Source organism: Eleutherodactylus coqui, chromosome 4, assembly GCF_035609145.1.
Source record: "Eleutherodactylus coqui strain aEleCoq1 chromosome 4, aEleCoq1.hap1, whole genome shotgun sequence".
NCBI lineage: Eukaryota > Metazoa > Chordata > Amphibia > Anura > Eleutherodactylidae > Eleutherodactylus > Eleutherodactylus coqui.
The window spans coordinates 36949620-36971102 of NC_089840.1; the positions used below are offsets into that span (position 1 = coordinate 36949620).

The 21483-nt window shown below is 48.7% G+C and overlaps 1 protein-coding gene across 1 annotated transcript in view; it reads right to left on the bottom strand.

Moving 5' to 3' along the window:
* Window positions 1-21483, bottom strand: part of POLQ (DNA polymerase theta) — a 37923-nt gene that overhangs the window by 2308 nt on the left and 14132 nt on the right. Inside the window, exons 13-24 of the mRNA XM_066599263.1 lie at window positions 21236-21382; window positions 20951-21141; window positions 12975-13215; window positions 12710-12903; window positions 10811-10948; window positions 10544-10718; window positions 8989-9115; window positions 4582-4688; window positions 4230-4414; window positions 2510-2621; window positions 1822-1946; window positions 948-1095 (exon numbers count right to left, since the gene is read on the bottom strand). Of these exons, the coding sequence (XP_066455360.1) occupies window positions 948-1095; window positions 1822-1946; window positions 2510-2621; window positions 4230-4414; window positions 4582-4688; window positions 8989-9115; window positions 10544-10718; window positions 10811-10948; window positions 12710-12903; window positions 12975-13215; window positions 20951-21141; window positions 21236-21382 (1890 nt within the window). The remainder of the gene's footprint in view (window positions 1-947; window positions 1096-1821; window positions 1947-2509; window positions 2622-4229; window positions 4415-4581; window positions 4689-8988; window positions 9116-10543; window positions 10719-10810; window positions 10949-12709; window positions 12904-12974; window positions 13216-20950; window positions 21142-21235; window positions 21383-21483) is intronic.

Consider the following 21483-nt stretch of genomic DNA (forward strand, 5'->3'; position numbering starts at 1 on the left):
TCACTCAGAGAGGCGACTATGAATGACATGAATATAAAATAATCTCTGTAATTCTCATCATGTGGTTTCTGGGGTGATCAATACTTCTGGTTGATTCCAGTGATGAAAACCTCAGGAGTTGCTCTACCTATTGCATCTGTGCAAACATACAACACGTAGCGACCCCACGGCAGATGACGTGACCCCTCCATGCAGCAACCCTCAACCACAAGCATGCTCCACCAAGGTGATCTACAAATAGTGGACAGTTTCCGGGGTTTAACCCATTAAATGCAACAACACGAGTACTTTCCATGGGCCGACCGCTGCTCCTTGCTTTCCCACAGGAGTGATAGTCGTTTAGTGAATGGAGGTGGAGCGCCGGAGATCTCTTCCACCCGCCTCCATTTACAGTGAACAGGCAGTCGTTCATAGAGCACAACTGCCTGTTTACAATGAGAGAGAAGTTGCTCGCTCATTAGTCGCTTTGTTTCAGTGAGCTGAAAAGAAGTGACTAATGAGCGATTTCTTGTGTAGTACTCTGTTGGATCCCGCTTTTACATGGGACTATTGGGGGAAATTGCTTGTTTGGCGTTATCTTAGGTTACTTTTCTTAGGCTGACTAGCAGTGTGGCTGCATACTGTTATCATACTAGTAAGGCGAAGGCTTCACAGGCCACATCGCTGCTCCCACGCTTGATCATTGATCAAGAGGAGTGAGGCTGGATATAATGGAGATGAGACTCTCACATACACACCGTGGGCCAGTGTTATAACATATATGATGCACCCAGTAGAGGGGGGCCATTACTTTCATCCTTCACCGCTCCTTCCTCTCCAGATTTCACACACATTTCCACCATTGTGATCAACATCACTCTCATTATGTATGAGGATAGGGAGTTCTGAGGGCCGGGATGTTCATTATCCGCACCCTGGTACAGCTCAGGGGCCCCTTGACCACACACCTGTCAGCCGCGAGAGCAGCCGGTGTCCATGGGACATGGGCGCAGAGGCGAAGGCCTCCTCCAAGCGTCTCTGGATATTCACGGTTGCAGTTTTGACGATGTCAGCCGCTGATCCCTGCACGGTGGTGTTTACAGCCTGGCGCTCAGCCTGACAAAAGGAATAAAGAGGTTACACCCGTTACCCATCACTACAATGGCACAGATTTACACATTACTCCCTGCTTTTTAATGACTGAATGAATGGCCAAGAGTGAAAGGTCCCGACGCTTTCTAATAGACACAGGGGAACATTTTTTGCCAGTTTCTAGCGCTTTAAAAATCACAATTTTTTTTTTCTGAGGATTTGCACAAAAAATTGCAACTCCTTGCTGTCTGCACCACCATCAGCCAATTTCTTAAAATGCATGGCTTGTTGCGAGGGGGTGGCTGCCCCAGACCAACATATTTAAGCATAATTCATTAAATGATACCAGAAATGAATGCAGATCGGATCTGTCGTACATTTCTGCGTAGGAGCGGCGATGCGCCTAACGTACAATGAGCCCTCTGTCTCTCTTCATCTATCAGGCGCATCGGGCGCTGGCGGGAATATTTTTAAGGTCAGGTTTTGAAATGCCAGTCTTAATAACATTTCTCCCATAGTTTTTTTGGAATTCATTGCCAGTTTTAAGATTTCTGCTTGCTGTCTGTGAACGAGAATCTACTTTAGAGTTTGAAAACCCATCAAGACCCAATACTTCTCGCAGCAGTTTGTTACAATGTGTACATGCAGGTAACAGCCAGGATAGGTCCGGGCTTTGTGTTCCCGTTGTGTTTAGCACTGGCCTGTTGTAATGGACAAGTACAAGAGCTACAGTATGTACGATGCACTCACATGAGCCTTTGCGTGGTGATTCGTGTCCTTAATGGCTGGAAGGTAGCGGCGGCGGCCCAGGATGGTCTGTACAAAGCCATTGGCAGCACAATTCTTCACAGTCTCCTTCAGAAACTGCTGAATGCCTGGAAATAGGAAGACTAGAACTACAGCTTCTAACAATCAATAGTGGCCTCAGAGAGGAGCGCTCAGCTCTCTGCCCCCTCCATGTATGCGCACATTGGGCTTGGTCTTAGTTGGGACAGAAAGAGAAGTGGCTGCTGGACCCACACGATGTCGCTTATCTCAGGGAACTTAGAAAAGCAATTATTAAAATTAAAGCCAAAAAGACGTTTTATGCTGAATTTGCCACCAAAGTGACCCTCCGAGCCTGGACAAACAAAGATGGCCGCACCAGCCGCTCTGACTACTTTATGCACATTGTGTATATTAGTATGCATCATTAGTCTAAGCCACTATACACCTTCTTTGATTGGCCAGTGCTGCCCCCATGAGCAGTCATGGCCAGTCAGAGCAGCAAGCAGTGTCTTTGTACATTAACATGCATCAGTAGTCTATCAGGTAGTCAGGGAAGCGGGGCGGCCATCTCCGTTTGTCCAAGCCCAGAGGGTCGCTCTAAATCTCATATAACAGAGGCGGGAATGTGAGCAGCGGAATAGCTGGAAGTCAGCACTTATCTCTGTCTCACCTGTGTATCGGGCCTTGAAGGATTCTATGTAACAGGCTGCATCTTCTTCCTCTACGCCCATCTGCTCCGCCAGGGATTTTGCCCCCATTCCATAAATTATTCCATAACAAATCTAAAAGAACGACACGAGAAATCGGCAACAATCCAAGAAGCGATATAGTGATGGAACATAAAATATGCCCATTTAGTCACACTGTGTTCTGTCCTCTCTTCTTAGGACTGGAGCGCTACCCTCTAATAGACTTTGAAAATGGCAAGGAAATGGAACGCTAAGTCACTGCTTGCTGTCAGTTAATTGTTAACATCGGAGACTGTAAAACTGTTTGTTATATTGTATCGGAGTAGACGGGACATAGATCTGTGCTGCTGATGCACTTAGTTCATAGGAGATTGTTCACAGATACATTGTAACAAACCCTGAAGAGTTAGAAGGCGACTCATACACTGATGTGCCAGAAGTCATGGGATAGCAGTATAGAAATGGATTACGAAGTGGGGTTACCGCAGCGGATGGCTTGTGCAGAGCCCACACCTGTATTAGTTGTGAGGTGTTATCTTGTGAGTGAGGCTGAACATTGCCAGCGAGCTCATGGCAAGGAGACGTGAATTATTGGATTTAGAAGGAAACAGGATAGCGGGCGCCAGATGGATGGGACATTCCATTTCTGAAGTTATGCAGGCATTTAACATTCTTCGATCCACAGAGTAACCTGTGTACCGGGAATACGTCATAGAAGGCATTAAGACCCACAATGGCCGCCCGCAGGTGCTTAATGATGGTGACCAGCAGAGTCTGAGTAGAATGGTTGACTCTGGCAGAAATCACATCCACATTCAATGGAGACTCCACACACGTATACATCCCGCCGGTCAGTTCAGTGTTCTTTAGCTTCCATGGGATATAGGAACAGAAGACCCATTAAAGCACCTCTGCTATCACCGCGACACCAAACACAGCGAAGCACCTGGGCTCCTCAGGTTGTTACCTGGACCCTAGAGGACTGACAACGTGGCGTTGTCCAATAGGTCACGGTACCAATGGTTTTGGGCTGATAGGGTTCGTGATTAATGAAGCCATGGACCCCAGTTGTCAACAAGGCACCGTACATGCTGGTGTGGGGTGTGTTCTTCCGGCATGGGTTGGGTCCACTGGTCCACCTACCCACAGCAGACATCAGTCAATGATATGTCTCACGGCTTTGTGACTATTTGCAGCCCTTCATGGACATCATGTACCCCACAATGATGGTATATTCCAGCAGGATAATAACACCACCATGCTATTGGGCTCAAGTTGTCCAGAAATGATTTAAGGATCATTCTAGTGAGTTCCTATGAATGCTGTGACTGCACGTTCACCCAACATTACACATCCGATATCCGGCACCTATAAATATCAGCTGTGGCCGTCTATCCAGATGGCTCAACATCCCTCTAGACATCTTCAATCAACTTGTGGAATCAATGTCACGTTGAGTTGCTGCACTCGACTAGGCTAGAAGGTATCCTACATGGTGTCCCATGACTTTTGGCATGTCAGTGTATCACAAATGCATTAAAATGTTCCTTGATTTATGAGGAGTAGGTTGCACATTCTTGAGTGTTTCCCAAGACCCTGAACACCTCATTTCATCAGTGCAGGAAGACATATAAATATGATATAATCGGCGTGTGACCCTCCAGACTCCAGTCTGTCCCCCTCCGCAGTTTGTGTTGTCACCTGTTTGGCTTGTTGCCGCATACTGTCTGTCACAGCATCCAGCTGAATCATCTTCCACTCGGCCGCAATGCTCCTGAAGACATCGGAGCCACCATTCAATACCTGGATGAGTCGGCGATCCCGAGATAAGTGAGCGAGGATCCGCAGCTCCAGCTGAGAGTAATCTGCCGCCAAGATCAATCCTCCTGCCGGGGAGAGCGCAACACCAAGTATGAACTCCTATTAGCGAGAGACAGCCCTCCCCCGATCCGTGTATTCCTCCCCCTGATCCGTGTATTCCTCCCCCTGATCCGTGTATTCCTCCCTCAGTACGGGCATTTATAGGGTCAACTGAAGCAGAACAGTCAATTACCTGCAAATGGGATGAAGGCGTGCCTCATGCTGACAAAAAACGACATTCCCTTCTCCTGCGGGATCTGTTCTACCGGCACCAGAGTCCTCGGAAGGATCTTTTTACCCCTGAAACCATAACTCCGTGAGACCAAATAATCTCCTCGACCCTCTCAGGACACAGCAGATATATCACACATAGGTCAGAAACCCTGCTAACCTCCTACATGCTCAAATCATCATTGATCGCAGAATTTAAGGGCTTAACACCAAGGATTGGTATTCTCACCAATCCCCGCTATTGCAATGGAAGACCTGCGGTCAGTCACAGCTGGCTGCAGCTGAGGATGGCTCAGGTGATGTGTATATAGGTCATTTCTAGAGATGAGCAAACGTACTCGGTAAGGGCGATTTCTCAATCGAGCACTGCGATTTTCGAGTACTTCACTACTCGGGTGTGCCGGGGGCAGGGGGAGGCGCGGCGGAGCGGGGGGTAGCAGCGGGGAACAGGGGGGAGCCCTCTCTCTCTCCCTCTCCCCCCCACTCCCCTCTGCAACCCCCCGCTCACCCACAGCGCCCCCGAGTACTTTTCACCCGAGTAGTGAAGTACTCGAAAATCGCGGTGCTCGATTGCGAAATCCCCCTTACCCTTCACAGATATAGATAAAAATTAATAACGTTTATTAAATTATTTAAAAGACATTGGTTTACACTGACAAAAAACAACACACAAATCAAGACGGAACAGGGAAAAAAAACCAAAAGAGAGTACCCTGGTTCGGAGTTAGATGGGGAATTCGACACCTCAATAGTACATAGAGGTAAGTATATTCATCCCTTATAGTCTATATAGGAATAGTCCATAGGTATTGGCACAGACAAGTTTTGTCCAAGGGTAGATGGTGTAGAGCACGTCAAGTCTAGATATATGAATCGTGCTGGGATGTATTCAGACAAAGTGTGTATAAACCCTTAGATAATTGCTGCCAGGACACCTATATAATCATATAATGAATCCCCAATGATACCACAATAATTGTTCGTAAATAGAGTTATTGTTTTCTGGGTCTGGTTATAGTGTTTTTAGATGTTAACCAAAACCCGCGGAAACAAGCTCTTTGTACCTTGGTAGTATTAAATCTACCAGTATGAGGCCAAAATTGGCCCGGCATGCGGCAAGTAGGAGTCTACAAGCTCACAGCTTGCTGTCATGCCATGTAATACTGTTAAGAGAATATGTTCATGCTCAAAAGTAGGCTCGACGCGTTTCCCTATCCGATTTTTTGGATAGTTCCTCAGGAGCGAAAGGTACGTATACCGTCAATTCATATATAGTCCTTTTTGCTGTGGACCAGTCAGCACCAAGGTAGGTGAAGAACTGTAGACCAATCAACACCAGGGTAGGTGAAGAAACCAGTATCTAAGTAGAAAGTTTTTTTTTTGGTGGATTTATAGTTTAACCACCCGTTCCTTAATTGAAAAATACCGTGAAATACGGTTGTAGATTGTTTCTCGTGCTCTCACTAGGCGCTAAATCGCGTATCCACATTGACTGTCAGACCGACTGGTGTTAGAATATAGCTGTCGGTACTATTGAAAGATCAGTCATTAGTGATTAGTGAGATAGGTTGGAGCCAAGTAGCCCTTAATATGTGGCAGTTACTACACAAGAGATTGTGTCCGTGTAAACAATCTCTATTGTGAGTCTGCTTTAAGAGGGTATATTTTGGCTAAGTGCTCAAATCTGCCATTAAGCCTGTACGGGGTTGCGTAAGCAAATCCCCTACAGGTTAATTCTTAGCGCCTAAGATATCAGTGATAAGGCTGTATGTCAATTCTTGGACAGCCGGAGCAGATGCTCCATTTATCACTCTATAGTAGCTCTGTAATGTTTAGAAAAAAGGGGGGGTAATACCCCAATTACACTGATCTAGTAGTGATATGGCTGTATGTCAGTCTCTAAACAGCCGGAGTAAGTACTCCATATATCACTCAGTGGTTGCTCTGTAAGGCTTAAAAGGATGGAAAGGATATACCCAAATGGCAACTTCCAGGGTTAAAGGGGTTGTCCCGAGGCAGCAAGTGGGTCTATACACTTCTGCATGGCCATATTAATGCACTTTGTAATGTACATTGTGCATTAATTATGAGCCATACAGAAGTTATAAAAAGTTTTATACTTACCTGCTCCGTTGCTAGCGTCCTCGTTCCCATGGTGCCGACTAATTTTCGCCCTCCGATGGCCAAATTAGCCGCGCTTGCGCAGTCCGGGTCTTCTTCTTTTCTGAATGGGGCTCCGTGTAGCTCCGCCCCGTCACGTGCCGATTCCAGCCAATCAGGAGGCTGGAATCGGCAATGGACCGCACAGAAGCCCTGCGGTCCATGAAGACAGAGGATCCCGGCGGCCATCTTCAGCAGGTGAGTATGAAGACGCCGGACCGCCGGGATTCAGGTAAGCGCTGTGCGGGTGGTTTTTTTAACCCCTGCATCGGGGTTGTCTCGCGCCGAACGGGGGGGGGGGGGGGTTTAAAAAAAAAAAAAACCCGTTTCGGCGCGGGACAACCCCTTTAAATCCCGACAGAGCATATACAGAGAAAGCCTGAATAAGGAGACAACAACACCCCTAGAGGTAGTCCCATCCACAGTCAGATGGGGCTCGGGTGTGTGGTCAGAGTGAGGAGAGCAAGAGATAGTGCCTGCGGCTCTGATGGTGAGCGGCCGGCTATGAAGTGTTGAGGCTAATGACAGGGGTTTTAAAGGAGTAACTCCTCCTCTAGGTGGGAGGGGTAAAGATTAAATGGCCTATCCGGGTCATCGGGAGGCGGTCCCTTACACATTGATATACCTTGCCAAGTTTGCTACCAGTATCGCCCCCCCTATACAGCATCCCTATACCCAAGGCTGGCTTCCAGTGTGCGGAGCTACAAAATCGCCACAGCTGATCGCTACCAGCGCTCGTCGATCGATAACGGCGCCGTTGGTACTGTTACTTCCGCGTTCCACGCTGGAACGCTCGGCGCGATGTATCACTGCGTCATCACGTTAGTGAAGCGCCCCAAGGCACAGCGTGGTGACGTGTATAGCGTGCCGCGTCATCGTGGGCGTGGTCAGACGTGGTTGATGTGGTTTCAGCGTTCCAAAATGGAACGCATCGCACGCTACGTGACTACGTTATGTCAGCTGGAGTCCTGTATGCGGATGGTGCTGTGGTGTAAACACTTCCGCGCTCCAAGCTGAAACGCATCACGTGCTGTGTGACCACGTCATTGCCGCTGACCCTAGCAATTGGGTAGCGCTGTATGACTGTGACGTGCCTCATAGCCATGGGAGGAGCGATAGATGTAAGTGAACGATTGATAGACAATCGCTAGTTCCATCACCGCTCAGTTCAGTCAGGTGTAAATCCAATTGAATTACATGGATACAGAATTTTTTAAAAAAAAATTTGTCAGAAGTCGCAGATATAGGTGCCTGGTAAATAAATAACTATGGATAATCCCATTGGACAATGCCAAAATGTCAATTTATAAGTCCTCGGTGGACCGTCATATTTTTGAAGAATAAGGTAATCAGAGCTTATAGCATTGGGGATTCATTATATGATTATATAGGTGTCCTGGCAGCAATTATCTAAGGGTTTATACACACTTTGTCTGAATACATCCCAGCACGATTCATATATCTAGACTTGACGTGCTCTACACCATCTACCCTTGGACAAAACTTGTCTGTGCCAATACCTATGGACTATTCCTATATAGACTATAAGGGATGAATATACTTACCTCTATGTACTATTGAGGTGTCGAATTCCCCATCTAACTCCGAACCAAGGTACTCTCTTTTGGTTTTTTTTCCCTGTTCCGTCTTGATTTGTGTGTTGTTTTTTGTCAGTGTAAACCAATGTCTTTTAAATAATTTAATAAACGTTATTAATTTTTATCTATATCTGTGAAGGGTTTCAAAAATTACATATAGATTCTCATACCACTGTGACTTCTCGAAATCCCCCTTACCGAGTACGTTCGCTCATCTCTAGTCATTTCACGTCAACCCCTTCTAAGGACGGAAAGGGGTTAAAGTTGTATTACTGTAGAGTGGAAAGTTCTGCCAGTTTCTAATATACCGTCCATTTCAGTTCCTTGTCTTTTTCAACATCAATGCTTGCCATCAGCGAATGGAAACATTTATTGCCGACAACCAGGAGATGAAAATCCTCCTTGACGAGTCTTGGTGACTCAGTTGATGGTCTTGTTTGGGCCTCCAGACACATTGTAACAATCCTTCAGCTGTATGAGCAGGGTTAGGTCAGGGTGGGTTTTCAGCCTCTATAACTATTGGTTACATGATGACCGGGCCACGATCTCTGTACCACCGGAGTTATAAAGAAGTGTCATTGTCTGTATGAATGATGAGGATTGTTATTTACCGCTGCTTGGAGTAGATGGACGCGCTCGCTGCCTGGGACGGGGGGCTCTCTCCAACCAGTCGCGGCATTTCAATCTCAAAATCTTTCGGTACGTTCTGGATATTCGGCTCAGTGAAGCTTACTCTGCCTAGAACATCAAGATCCAAAACCATCACAAAGAGATTACACCTGTTCCCCGCTGCTGCCCCCCGACTTCTCTCCATCGCTGCCCCCCACGTCAGTGTTTCTTCATAGTCTCCCCAGCTTTTCCCACCACTAGAGATGAGCAAGCGCCCAAATGCTGGAGTCCGCGTTATTTGAGTCCAGCTTTTCGTAAAATTCGAGAGCTCGCTCTCTCGCCAGCCAGCCAAAAAATTTGTCAATGATGCAGCAAGGAGGGGAGAGGCCAAAAGAGGCACGTCACAGCGGGGGGGGACAAAAACTGGGGTGGGATTGAGCACAGCTTGATGCTTGTTCGAGTAACGAGTACCATCGAGTACGCTAATGCTCGGCAGAGTATGTTCGCTCAACTCTACCCACCACCAATGCTGCAGCCCCCGTTCATCAGATCTCCATTAGATGCCTTGCATTCTATACTAGGAAGCACCAGGTAGAGGAGAGATCGCCAACTCCTCAGTACTCCATAATGAATATACAGCGGGGACGGAAGGTCTTCAAACCCTTTCACTTTTTTACATTTTGTCATATTGTGGCCTTGTGCAGATTAAAAAGAAATAAAAGAAAAAAGAAAACTATATTATATATACACATACATTATATTACATACACACACACATATATATATTATATAGTTTTCCCCCATCGTTCTGCACTCAATACCCCATAATGACAAAGTGCAAACAGAATCTTAGAACACTTTGTATGGACATAAATATTCAGACCCCCTGCAGTGTTTCCATAGTCGCCCACTATTACAAATAAGATGTGAAATGCTGAACTGCTGGAAAGCAGCAATGGTGGAGTGACCCTGTAGGACAATAGATCGTGGCTTGGGTGGAAAAGAAGATGCCAAGGAGCAGATTAAATGGCTTGTGCCACTGCTAGCTGTTTTGCTGCAGGAAGCAAACATTCCGCAGTGGCCTGGGTTGGTACTGCAGGCTGAGTCCCATTCACTTCAGTAGGACTCAGCCTGCAGTACCAACCCGGGCCACTGCGGAATGTACGGCGCTGTCTGCTTCCTGTAGCAAAACAGCTAGAAGTGGGACAAATTCCAAAATACATAACACAAGGTTATCTTCATCTGGTTAGTAGATAGTATTTACCCCAGTTTAGCTTGAAGGTTTTCAGATGCTCAGGCTGACCGGCTTAAATAGCAAAAAAAGGAGAAAAGCTGGCTCCTTAAAAGCACTTCTTTTATTCCCTAAAATTACAAATAGCGAGTACTGTGTAACACCCGGTCTACGCTCACGGTACCTACCATTTGTAATTTTACTGATTTTTCTTTTAATAAAATGAGTGTTTTTAAGGAGCCGACTTTTCTCCTTTGTAGCAGTGGGACAACCTCTTCAAAAGGGTCAAGGAAGGGAGCAGCACCACAGAACAGTCACCATCATACCTGTGGCGGTGTGAGTTTGGGACACTGGGTAGATCCGCTCCATGCCCAGGTACTGGCAGAAGCTCTTCTCCCGCTGCAGCGGGTACACCACCTTGGTCATGGCATTAGTGACCCGCTTCCACTCTAGGATCAGGCCCGGCAGAGGATGCAGCGGCTTCAACTTCTCCAAAACACTCTGAAAAGAAAAAAAATCAGAAAAAATCCCTGCTGGAGACATTCGGCGCAGCTCGGGATGAGACCCAAGAACCGAGGAGACGAGGACGGTACCTTTGTGGTGCTGAACTGCTTGCTGAGTCGGACTCGGTTCCCGTTCAGCACTGGCCTCCTGGTGTACCCCAAAGTCTTCTTGTTCCCCAGAGCCTTCACATCGCCATTGGGGGGCAGTTTAAGTTCAATAAACAGAACCTAACAGCAGACATGAGGAACAAACCAGAATGACATTAGGGACAGTGATGTACGGCGCTCACCGCTGGTCTTATACTCCACATACATCCAAAGCTGCAGTCGTAATTTTGATGACTTGGTATTTTAGCCACGAACTCATAATGCACTCAGCATTACTGCAGTGCATTGTGGGAGATGGAATTGTTTCTATGTCAGAACACTGTACAGATCTGGGTGTAAACACTATATTTCTCTCAACGCACTGCAGCACAGCATGCCCTATGCAAAAACTGAATGGGAGATGGCAAGGGGGGGGGTCTGCAGCACGTGCATTAAAAGCACAATTGTGAAAGCAGCTCTCAATGTGACTGGAGAGTAAAACATTATATAATAGTCGAACAGCGAGTGCAGCTCTGGATGTGGCTGGAGGATAAAATATACACTGACATGGCAAAAGTCATGGGATAGCAGTATGTAAATTGATTATGAAATGGCGTAACCTCGGGGGGCGGCTTGGGAGTACCTGTATAAGTTGTAAGGTGTTCTTTTGTGAGTGAGGTTGAACACCGGCCAGCGCGCTCATGGCGAGGCGATGTAAATTATCGGAAGTCATACAGTACATGACACCGTTGTTTACTATTCCTCCATCCACAGTGTCACTTGTATACCGGGAATACATTGTAGAAGGCATTACCACCCACCATGAATGGCGCAGTGGCCGCCCACGGGTGCTTAATGATGGCGACAAGCGGTGTCCAGCTAGAGTTGTCCGTACGAAAAAACAAGTGAATGTCAGAAATCCCCCCCACATTCACTGCAGGAGACCCCCCCCCCCCCCACACGTATACCGCAGGTCAGTTCTTTAGCTTCCATGGGATGTGGGAGCAGAAGACTCACCAGATGCCTCTGTTACCATGACGCCAGGCACAGCGCCTCCCCTGGGCTGTCAGGTCACTACATGGACCCTAGAGGACTGGCAGTATGTGACAGGGTCCGACGAGTCATTTTACCAATTGTTTTGGGTTGATGGTAGGGTTCATGTGTGGTGCAGATCCCATGAAGCCATGGACCCCAGATGTCAGCAAGGCGCTGTGCAGGCTGGTGGTGATTCTATACTGGTATGGGGTTTTCATGGCATGGGTTGGGTCCGCCTAAACATGTCATTGACCGATGCCCACTACGTCTCACTGCTCGGTGACCATTTACAGCTCTTCATTGACTTTATGTACCCCCAAAATGATGGAATGGATAATGTACCGTGCCATTAGGCCTAAGTTGTCTAAAATTGGTTTAGGGAGCATTTTGGGGTGTTCCTATGAATGGTGTGGCTGCACAGTCGCCCAACATGAGCCAATCGAGCATTTATGGGATGAGGTAGAGCGGTCCACTCGTATCCAAGATCCTTTACCTCAAATACCAAATAGCTGTGGGGGCTATCCAGATGGCTCAACATCCCTCCAGATGTCTTCCATCTACTTGTCGAATCAATGCCATGTTGAGTTCCTACATTTTGCCAGGGCTAGAGGGGGTCCTACACAATATTAGTTCTTGTCCCATGACTTTTGGCATGTCAGTGTAGAATAGCAGAATTGTGAATGTAACTGTGGAGGTGATTGGAAAATAGGATATGATAGAATAGAATAACTGTGACTGCAGCTCTGCTTTACAAGCAGAGCACGAGACATTAAATAATTGCAGAATTGTGAGTGCAGCTCTGAATGTAACTCAAGGATAAGACTTAATGTAAATCAATATCAGTACAAATTATATATATCTCTGCACCTGGGCGACATCATCGGGGCTGGTGAGCGAGAAGCTGTGCCCGGCCAGCTGGTAAGCCTGGGCCTCGATCTCATTCAGCTTGGCTTGCATGATGTGTTTCTGTCGCTCACATTCCTCCATGCTGAAGCCAATGCCATTCAGCTCCAGCAATGCCAGGCAGTAGTGTGTGGGCATCTCCACCCTGCTGAAGACCCCTAAAGAACAGAGAAGAAACAATGATGGCGCACAGTCCCGCCTCCCGCAGTCGTAGCGCTCGTTATCTTACCTCGCAGATTCTCCTTCTCCAATAATCCATGTAATGTGTTCATGACGTTGAAGACGAGGACCGACTCAATGGCGGCTCGGTAACGCCCGGACTGGTCACTACTAGTGCTGAGACCGAGGCTCTGCACTCCCTGGCCACTACTTATTCCATCCAGTAGTGGGAGCTCTTGTGGGAGGAAGTTGGCCACCATGTTGTGAAGCGTTCGCTCCTTGGAGCTTGGGTCCAGTAACCAGCAAGCGACCTACAAGACAAGAACGAGCTGTTTACACAGGGACCCCCAAAAACCACACCGAAGTCATGTGTGATTAGCCAAGTTGTGTCCGGAGTGGAATTATATTTCTTCTGCTTTACTCGTCTTCTTCTCCAATCACATCCAGAACTGCAGCCACAAATCTGGTTTCTTGTTACCGGAGAGCAGTGCATTGTGGGAATTCACAGTTAAACCACTTTTAGGTCACATGACTGACAGTGGGTTAGAGTTAGACTGGTGGGCTACCAGCAAGATGTTGAACGCAGCTCTGGAAGTGACTGGAGTACAAGTTACTCAACTTGTAAAATGTTGTGAAAAGTCAAGCTGCGATTTTATTCTGGATGCTGAGAGATTAAGTAATTAAATATCAGCTATAAACGATCCCCTCATCCTGTAATTAAACTACAGAGGATGCAGATCTTCATATTACAGTGGCTGATGACTCATTAACGCTCCGGTCCTCTGAAGATCGATACCCAATGATGAGATGATATACGGTATTATCGCCACCTAATGCGGCGCGGCTTCCAGTTGAGCATCCAGCGGTTAATTACATGCAGATATACGGCCTCCTGCCTTTGATGATAATCCAATCATCCTGAACACAGATAAGCAGCTCAGGCTTAATCCTGAAATGAATCCATGAGCGTTGGCGCCGCTCGTCCTCATCAAGCCTGGGAACCGGAGAAGTACTGAGTGGGACGAGATCACAGAACCCAAGAAGTTTTCTATCATCAGGAATCCTTAGATGATGGAGACCATAAAGAAGTGGAGAAGCAAAAGTATTGACACCCCAAAATGATGAGGGGTGTGAGGATTTCTGAAAATCAACCAGACTAAAAGGACTGAAGAGAAACGCAGCCACAGGACACATGGTGACAGTCCGAGGAATCACAGGACGCCCGAAGATCCTAAGGGCTGACACCCACTGGCGTTTTTTTCTCCACTGCGCTGCGAGAGCAAGTGAAAATTCTCGTCTCGCAGTGTGAGAAAAAAAAACCACAGGATGACGCCGGGATATCGCCAGTCTTTTCAATGGGGCCAGCGGCAGCAGTGCTAGCCCCATTGAAAAGATATGGAGAATGCCGCGGACTTCTGCCACAGCTGTGACAGAAGTGCAGCATGCGATCCCATTGCTTTGCTGCCGGTCCCATTGAAAGCAGTGGTTTTTGGCAAACCCTGCAGTATGATTTTCGGCACCCTGGATATGCAAAATGCCCCGTAGGGAACTTGGTACAGCGGTATCATGCGATATATTAAGGGCAGTGTATCCAGGAAGGTGCTGCTATATGAGAAGCCAGTTATGGCGGAGGCTGTGCTCCCCTGCCAGATCCAATCATGTCACAGACCTCATAGCGATCACATCCAGAAAACCCTGGAGGGAAAATTGTCAGAAAAAGTACAAATAAAAAAAATAGGAAAACCTAGAATTAAAATAACTATTGATTACCTATACTCATGAAAATCAATGGGAGCTGCGCCTGCAATTACCAGCGTCTGCCACTACACAGTCGTCGGGGACACTGGCTGCCCAAATAATTGTTGCTTAAAAGGGGTTGTCTCGTGGCAGCAAGTGGGGGTATACACTTCTGTATGGCCATATTAATGCACTTTGTAATATACATCGTGCATTAAATATGAGCCATACAGAAGTTATACACTTACCTGCTCCGTTGCTGGCGTCCGCAGAAGACCTCAGCGGCGCGAGCGCGCCGGAGCAGCTCCATTGAACACAGCAGAAGACCGCACAGCGCAAGCGCGTCTAAATGGAAGGAGAAGACAGCGTTAGACGGCACCATGGAGACGAGGACGCCAGCAACGGAGCAGGTAAGTGTATAACTTCTGTATGGCTCATAATTAATGCACAATGTACATTACAAAGTGCATTAATATGGCCATACAGAAGTGTATACCCCCACTTGCTGCCGCGGGACAACCCCTTTAAGGTTCCCAAGCGGCGAACCCCAGCCGATCAACTACTGATGATTTATCCTGAAAATAGCCAAGAAGGGGAGTAATTTCTTACCGAAAATTCCTTTTTCCCGAGTCATCCTGACGGCAGACATGGAGGTTGCACCTTGACCTTGTAGGGACAGGAAGCAAGAGACTTCAAAAGGCTCCTCCTGCCTCCCATTCACCAGTGTCTTCTAAATTACTTACATGGACATGTCGTGGTTAACCAAGGAAGATTTTTATTGCTCCGAAACAAAATTAACATGGTTAGTTCTATTTTGAACATAAACAATCAGAGGGTAGCTTACCCGGATTAAACAAAGGAAATATGCACGAATTTTCCGCATAAACAAAGAAAAATGTCCAATATAGGAGCCCCTGGGCTACTGGCTCGCGCCCACACAGACGTAGGTACCACCGTGTGAATTTTTAGGGAGGGAAATACGTGCCGTCAGGATGACTCGGGAAAAAGGAATTTTCGGTAAGAAATTACTCCCCTTTCCCGGCGTCATCCTGACGGCAGACATGGAGTATACCAAATTAACTCTTAGGGAGGGACCACTGCTTGCAGGACCTTTCTCCCGAAAGAGAGATCGGAGGAGAGGTCCGTATTCAGACTGTAGTGTTTTGTGAAGGTATGCAGGTTGGACCATGTGGCTGCCTTACAAATTTGATCCGGCGTCGCCATGGCCCTCTCTGCCCAGGAGCAGGATACTGCCCTGGTTGAATGGGCCTTGAGTCCTTCAGGAATAGCACTGTTGCCGGAAGAGTAGGCCTGCTGGATGGTGGATTTTATCCAGCGGCTAATGGATCTTCTAGAAGCCGCTCTTCCTCTGCCCGGCCCCTGGAATTGGACAAAAAGACAATCAGCCTTCCTGAAAGATGAGGTCTGCTCTAGGTAGCATAAAATGGCCCTCCTTACATCCAGGCTATGGTAGTCTCTTTCCCTATCATTCTGGGGATTTTGGCAGAAGGAGGGAAGAATAATTTCTTGCTGCCTATGGAATTTTGAGGCTACCTTGGGGAGAAAGAAGGGGTCTGTTTTTAATATGACCCTATCATCCTGGACTAGTAGGTAGGGTGTTTTGCAGGATAGGGCCTGGAGTTCACTTACGCGTCTCGCTGTAGTAATAGCTACCAGAAATACCGTTTTAAATGTGAGGAACCTAATTGGTACCTGATCAATAGGCTCAAAGGGGCTTTTGCACAGACTTTGGAGGACTAAGTTTAGGTCCCATGGGGGGACCGTACTACGGCTAATTGGTCTAATTCTTTCCGCCGCTTTTAAAAACCTTCGGATCAATCTATGTTCCGCCAGGGGTTCATCTAGAATGGCCGAGAACGCTGATACCTGTACCCTCAGGGTTCCCGGTCTCAGGTTTCTGTCTAGACCATCCTGGAGGAAATCCAAAATCTCCGCCACCGAAGTATCGAGATTGGAGACTTCCAGCCCTCTCCAGGAGGAGAATCTTTTCCAGATCTTATTATAGATCGCTGAAGTCACGGGCTTTCGGGACTGGCGTAATGTCGCGATGACTCTGGAGGATAAACCTTGCCTTATTAGCGTCTGTTCCTCAATATCCAGACCGCTAGGTTCAGCCTTTCTGAGTTGGGGCACGAAACTGGGCCCTGCACTAGAAGGTCCTTCCTGGATGGCAGGCGGATTGGCTCCGTGATGGCGAGCTTTAGAAGTACCGGAAACCATGCCCTTTTTTCCCAGTGTGGGGCGATCAGGATCAGCGTAATGTTGCTCTGCTGAACCTTCCGAAGAACTCTCGGGATCAGGGGTATGGGTGGGAAGGCATAAGCCAGACTGAAGTCCCACCTCTGGGAGAAGGCGTCTAACCCCTCGGCCCTGTCCCTTGGATCTAGGGAAAAGTAGGCTGGGCATTTTGAGTTCTTGCTGGTCGCGAACAAGTCCACCTGTGGACTGCCCCAGGTTTCCGTAATATGATGAAACTCCTCCTGGTTCAGGGACCATTCCCCGGGGTCCAGGCGTCTTCGACTTAGGAAGTCGGCTGTCTGGTTCTGGGACCCTTTGAGATGGACCGCTGTTAGGGATTGTACTGTGGTCTCGGCCCATCGGAAGATCCGCGCTGTTAGTCTCAGCAGGTGAAGGTTTCTGGTGCCTCCCTGGTGGCGAATAAGTGAAACTGCAGTCATATTATCACAGAAGATTTTTACATGTTTCTTCTTTAAGATGTCTTGGGTTCTGTGAAGTGCTTCCCAGATGGCCCTAAGTTCTCTGAAGTTCGATGACTGGGCACGCAACGTCGGCCCCCATTCGCCCTGGAGTAGGCACTGCCCTACTTGCGCTCCCCAGCCAGACTGGCTTGCATCTGTTACTACGGGGATGAAGGGTTCTGCCACCCATGGGGACTCTGCTTCAAGGATGTCAGATGACCGCCACCAGCGGAGGGACCTTAAGACAGCTGGAGACATGGGCATTCTCCTGTCCAGAGAGGTGGATGCCCCATCCCAGTTACCCAGGATGGATCTCTGTAGTGTCCTAGAGTGCGCCTGGGCCGAAGGGATAATGCCGATACAGGAGGTCATGAGGCCCAGGAGCCTCATTGCATCCCTAATTACGATTTGCCTTCTCTGGCCGCCCTCCTGCGCTGCCAGTCTAAGACTCTCCTGTCTGGGTGGGGGTAAAGACAAAGTCTGTGACACTGAGTCTATCTGTACCCCCAGGAAGGTCTTCCGTGTCTCGGGGAGAAGGCTAGATTTGGGGAAGTTGACTATCCACCCCAAACTCTGGAAAAGGGAGATGACTCTGCTAGTATCGTCCCTGAGGACCCTGGGTGAGGAAGCAACCACTAGGAAGTCGTCCAGGTACGGGATGATATTTATACCCGCCAGATGGAGATGAGCCACCATCTCTGCCACTATTTTAGAAAATATTCTGGGAGCCGTGGAAATGCCAAAGGGTAGGCACCGGAACTGAAAGTGACGCACCCTGTTCCCTATCTTGATGGCGAACCTTAAATATTGGTGATGCTCCGGCAGGACTGGGACGTGATAGTACGCGTCCTTTAGGTCGACGGTACTCATGGAGTCCCCCCTTTTGATCAGCGTTACCGCTGACCTGACGGTCTCCATTTTAAATCTTTTGTAGGCAATAAATGTATTCAGGCCCTTCAGGTTAAGAATCATCCTGAAATAACCATTTGGCTTTCTGATCAGGAAGAGAGGCGAGTAGAATCCCTGGCGCTGCTCTACTGTGGGCACCCGGACTATCGCCCCCATTTGCAGCAGCTTCGAGATTTCGTCTTTAAAGATATCCTGCAGGGTTGGGGATTGTGTGGGGGTGATTCTGAAGACATTGGGGGGTCGGGTGAAGAACTCTATTCTGTACCCCTGAGCTATGAGTTGCAAGACCCACGGGTTGTCTGTAACCCCCTGCCATTCTCGGGAAAATTTCAGTAGTCTACCCCCCACCTGGCACTCTTCTATGGGGGTAGGGGTTGTTTTAGTCTTACCCCTGCCGCCTTTGGGGTAGGACCAGCGTCCCGTCTTCCCTTTGCCCCGATATGGCCTGAAGGATGGCTGGCGCTTGTGAGAGAACCCAGTCCTCGCTTGGTCCGGAAAGCTGTGGGTTTTATCCGTAGCTCTTTTAAGGATCTCCTCTAGGTCTGCGCCAAAGATGTACCGGCCATGGAAGGGAATATTACATAGCCTCCCTTTAGATGCCGTGTCTGCCTTCCACGTCTTCAGCCAGACTGCCCGCCTGGCCATATTAGATAATGCGGCACTCCTAGCCGCCAGTCTCATGGATTCGGCAGATGTGTCTGCCAGGAAGCCCGTCGCCGATTTCAATAGAGGCATGCATTCCAGTAATGCGTCTCTAGGGGCCTTCTGTTTTATCTGGTCATCGAGTTCCCCTAACCAGAGGAACATTGACCTGGCCACGGACGTTGCTGCAATGTTGGACTCCAGCGTATAGGCCGTTGTTTGCCAGGCCCGTTTCATCAGGGCATCTACCCTGTTGTCCATTGGATCTTTAAGGTGGGAGGAGTCCTCAAACGGTAGGGCTGTCTTTTTAGCCATTCTGGCCACTTGCGCATCCACCTTGGGGACATCCTCGTAGATGTTCACATCCTCTTCCGCAAACCGGAGTCTGTCTTTGTACTCACGGGATAGATAGAGGTGTCTATCTGCTGAGGCCCATTCATCCGTGATCACTTTTTTTAAGGTATCGTTTACGGGAAACATGATGCGGTTTCTCGGTCTGAGCCCACCGAACATGTCGTCCTGTACGGACCTAGGCTCAATCACATCCTCCAGCTTCATAGTGTCCCTGACCGCTTTGATCAGGTCGTCCAGCTCTGCTGATGAGAAATAGTATTTTCTATTCTCATCTCTGGAGTCCGGGGGACGGTCAAAGAGTTCGCCGTCTGACAGGTCGCCCAGGGATTGCTCAGACTCTGAGCTCGTCAGCGGCATGTGGCTCGCCCTCTTAGTGGCTCTTTTTTCCCGCTGTGCTGGGGGGAGACTAGAGATTGATGCCCGGACCTCTTCACGGACCAGGGATCTAATATCCTCCCTGAAGGCGGCCTGTTCATCAGTCAGGATTTTTGCGGTACAATCGGGACATAGCGGCTTTTTATATGTCTCGTCAAGTTTTTTGAGACACAGGGAGCATTTCCTGCATCTTTTTTTAAGGTCTTGTTTAGACCGGGTAGATTCCCTGTCCTGCAAAAATACATGCATGCACATAAGGGAAATAAACCGCCATCCAATGCTAAATCCCCAGCATATCACCCCTGCAATTTGTCACACTTACGGTTTGCAGGGCTTCCATCTCTGGTTCCTTAGTAGTCATCATGCTAGGTAGCGATAGACAGGACCAGCCAGACAGATAAATCCTTCCCTGAAGGTGTGCTGTCAGTGGAAGCTTGCCGGGGGGGGGGGTTTCCATTTTTAAATCTCCCGCCATTTCCGGGTTCTCCGACGGCGTCTGACGTCACCGCGTCACGCTGCGTCTTTTGGCTCCGCCCCCCGATGGTGCGTCATTGGCTCCGCCCCCTGCCGCCGCGCGGGGATGCGCCGGTATGCCTGGGGGAGAGAGGCATCTGAGCCTGTGGCCCGCCGCTCTCCCCTGCCGAGAAAACGCTGCACGGAGCCGAAAGGAGGAAGGAGAGGACTCAGGGACCTGTGGTCCGCCGCTCCGACCATTGCGGTGGTGATCCCCGGGCGGTCAGACCTGTGGCCCGCCGTGCTCCCGGACCGCGCTGACCCTCCGGAGGGGAGGTAAACGGGGAAGCAGCCCTGTGGACCGTCAGCCCCGCTTGTCAGCCAGATTCCGTTGGAAAGGTGAGGGGAAGCGGCCCTGTGGACCGTCAATCCCGGTGTTATCCTGTAGCTCCCTGGAGGGAGCACCTCTTGCATGTCCCTGTAGGGACAGGAAGCACTGGTGAATGGGAGGCAGGAGGAGCCTTTTGAAGTCTCTTGCTTCCTGTCCCTACAAGGTCAAGGTGCAACCTCCATGTCTGCCGTCAGGATGACGCCGGGAAAAACCCCTTTAAAATTCTGTCCCTATCAGATCAGTGACTACAACGGACCTCAGTGATGTGCAGCCCACAGCGACAATACAGCTATGTGACACAAGGTCCAGTGTACAGACCTGACGGGGACAACAGAAGCGAAGTCCCCTTTATAACCAGCGATCTGACAGATGCCCCCCTACATAGTCCTTGGGGTTATTCTAGGGCCGTACATCATGCAGCAGGACCAGGAAACATTTACAGCATGGGCATTGCAGACTTGTCACCTTTGGGTCCTGAAAGTGTCCAGTGATGGAAGTTTTGCACCCCAGGACCAGAGCCTTGTACTGCTCGATGAAGTTATACATGATGACCTCCAGGGGGCGCATCTGCTGCATCGTAGACTGCAGATAACACAGTCGATCCTTGACGGACAGATTCTGGTCCAGCGGAGGAGGAGCCAGGCTGGAACTTATATCTGCAATGAGATGACCCAGAGGTTTATAACACGTCCAGAAGTAAAGTAAGATGCACTAAACTGGGGCTGTCCCGTCATTCCCAGGAATATATACCTGACTGATCCTGCTTAGTCTGTAGGGACAGGTAATAGGCATCCTTCCCTCCCCAGCATACCGCCAGGCCCACCAGCACCATGTCATCCCAGCCCGGGACTAATAGGCAGTCATCTTCCTTGGCTTGTCCTTGTTGTGGTGAACGCACTAAAGAGATAATGTGATGAGTTATGGGAGACCTCAGTAGGGCACACAGCAGTAACCCCACCATAATGCTGATCTATCACAGTTCTGAGGGTCCAATTGCC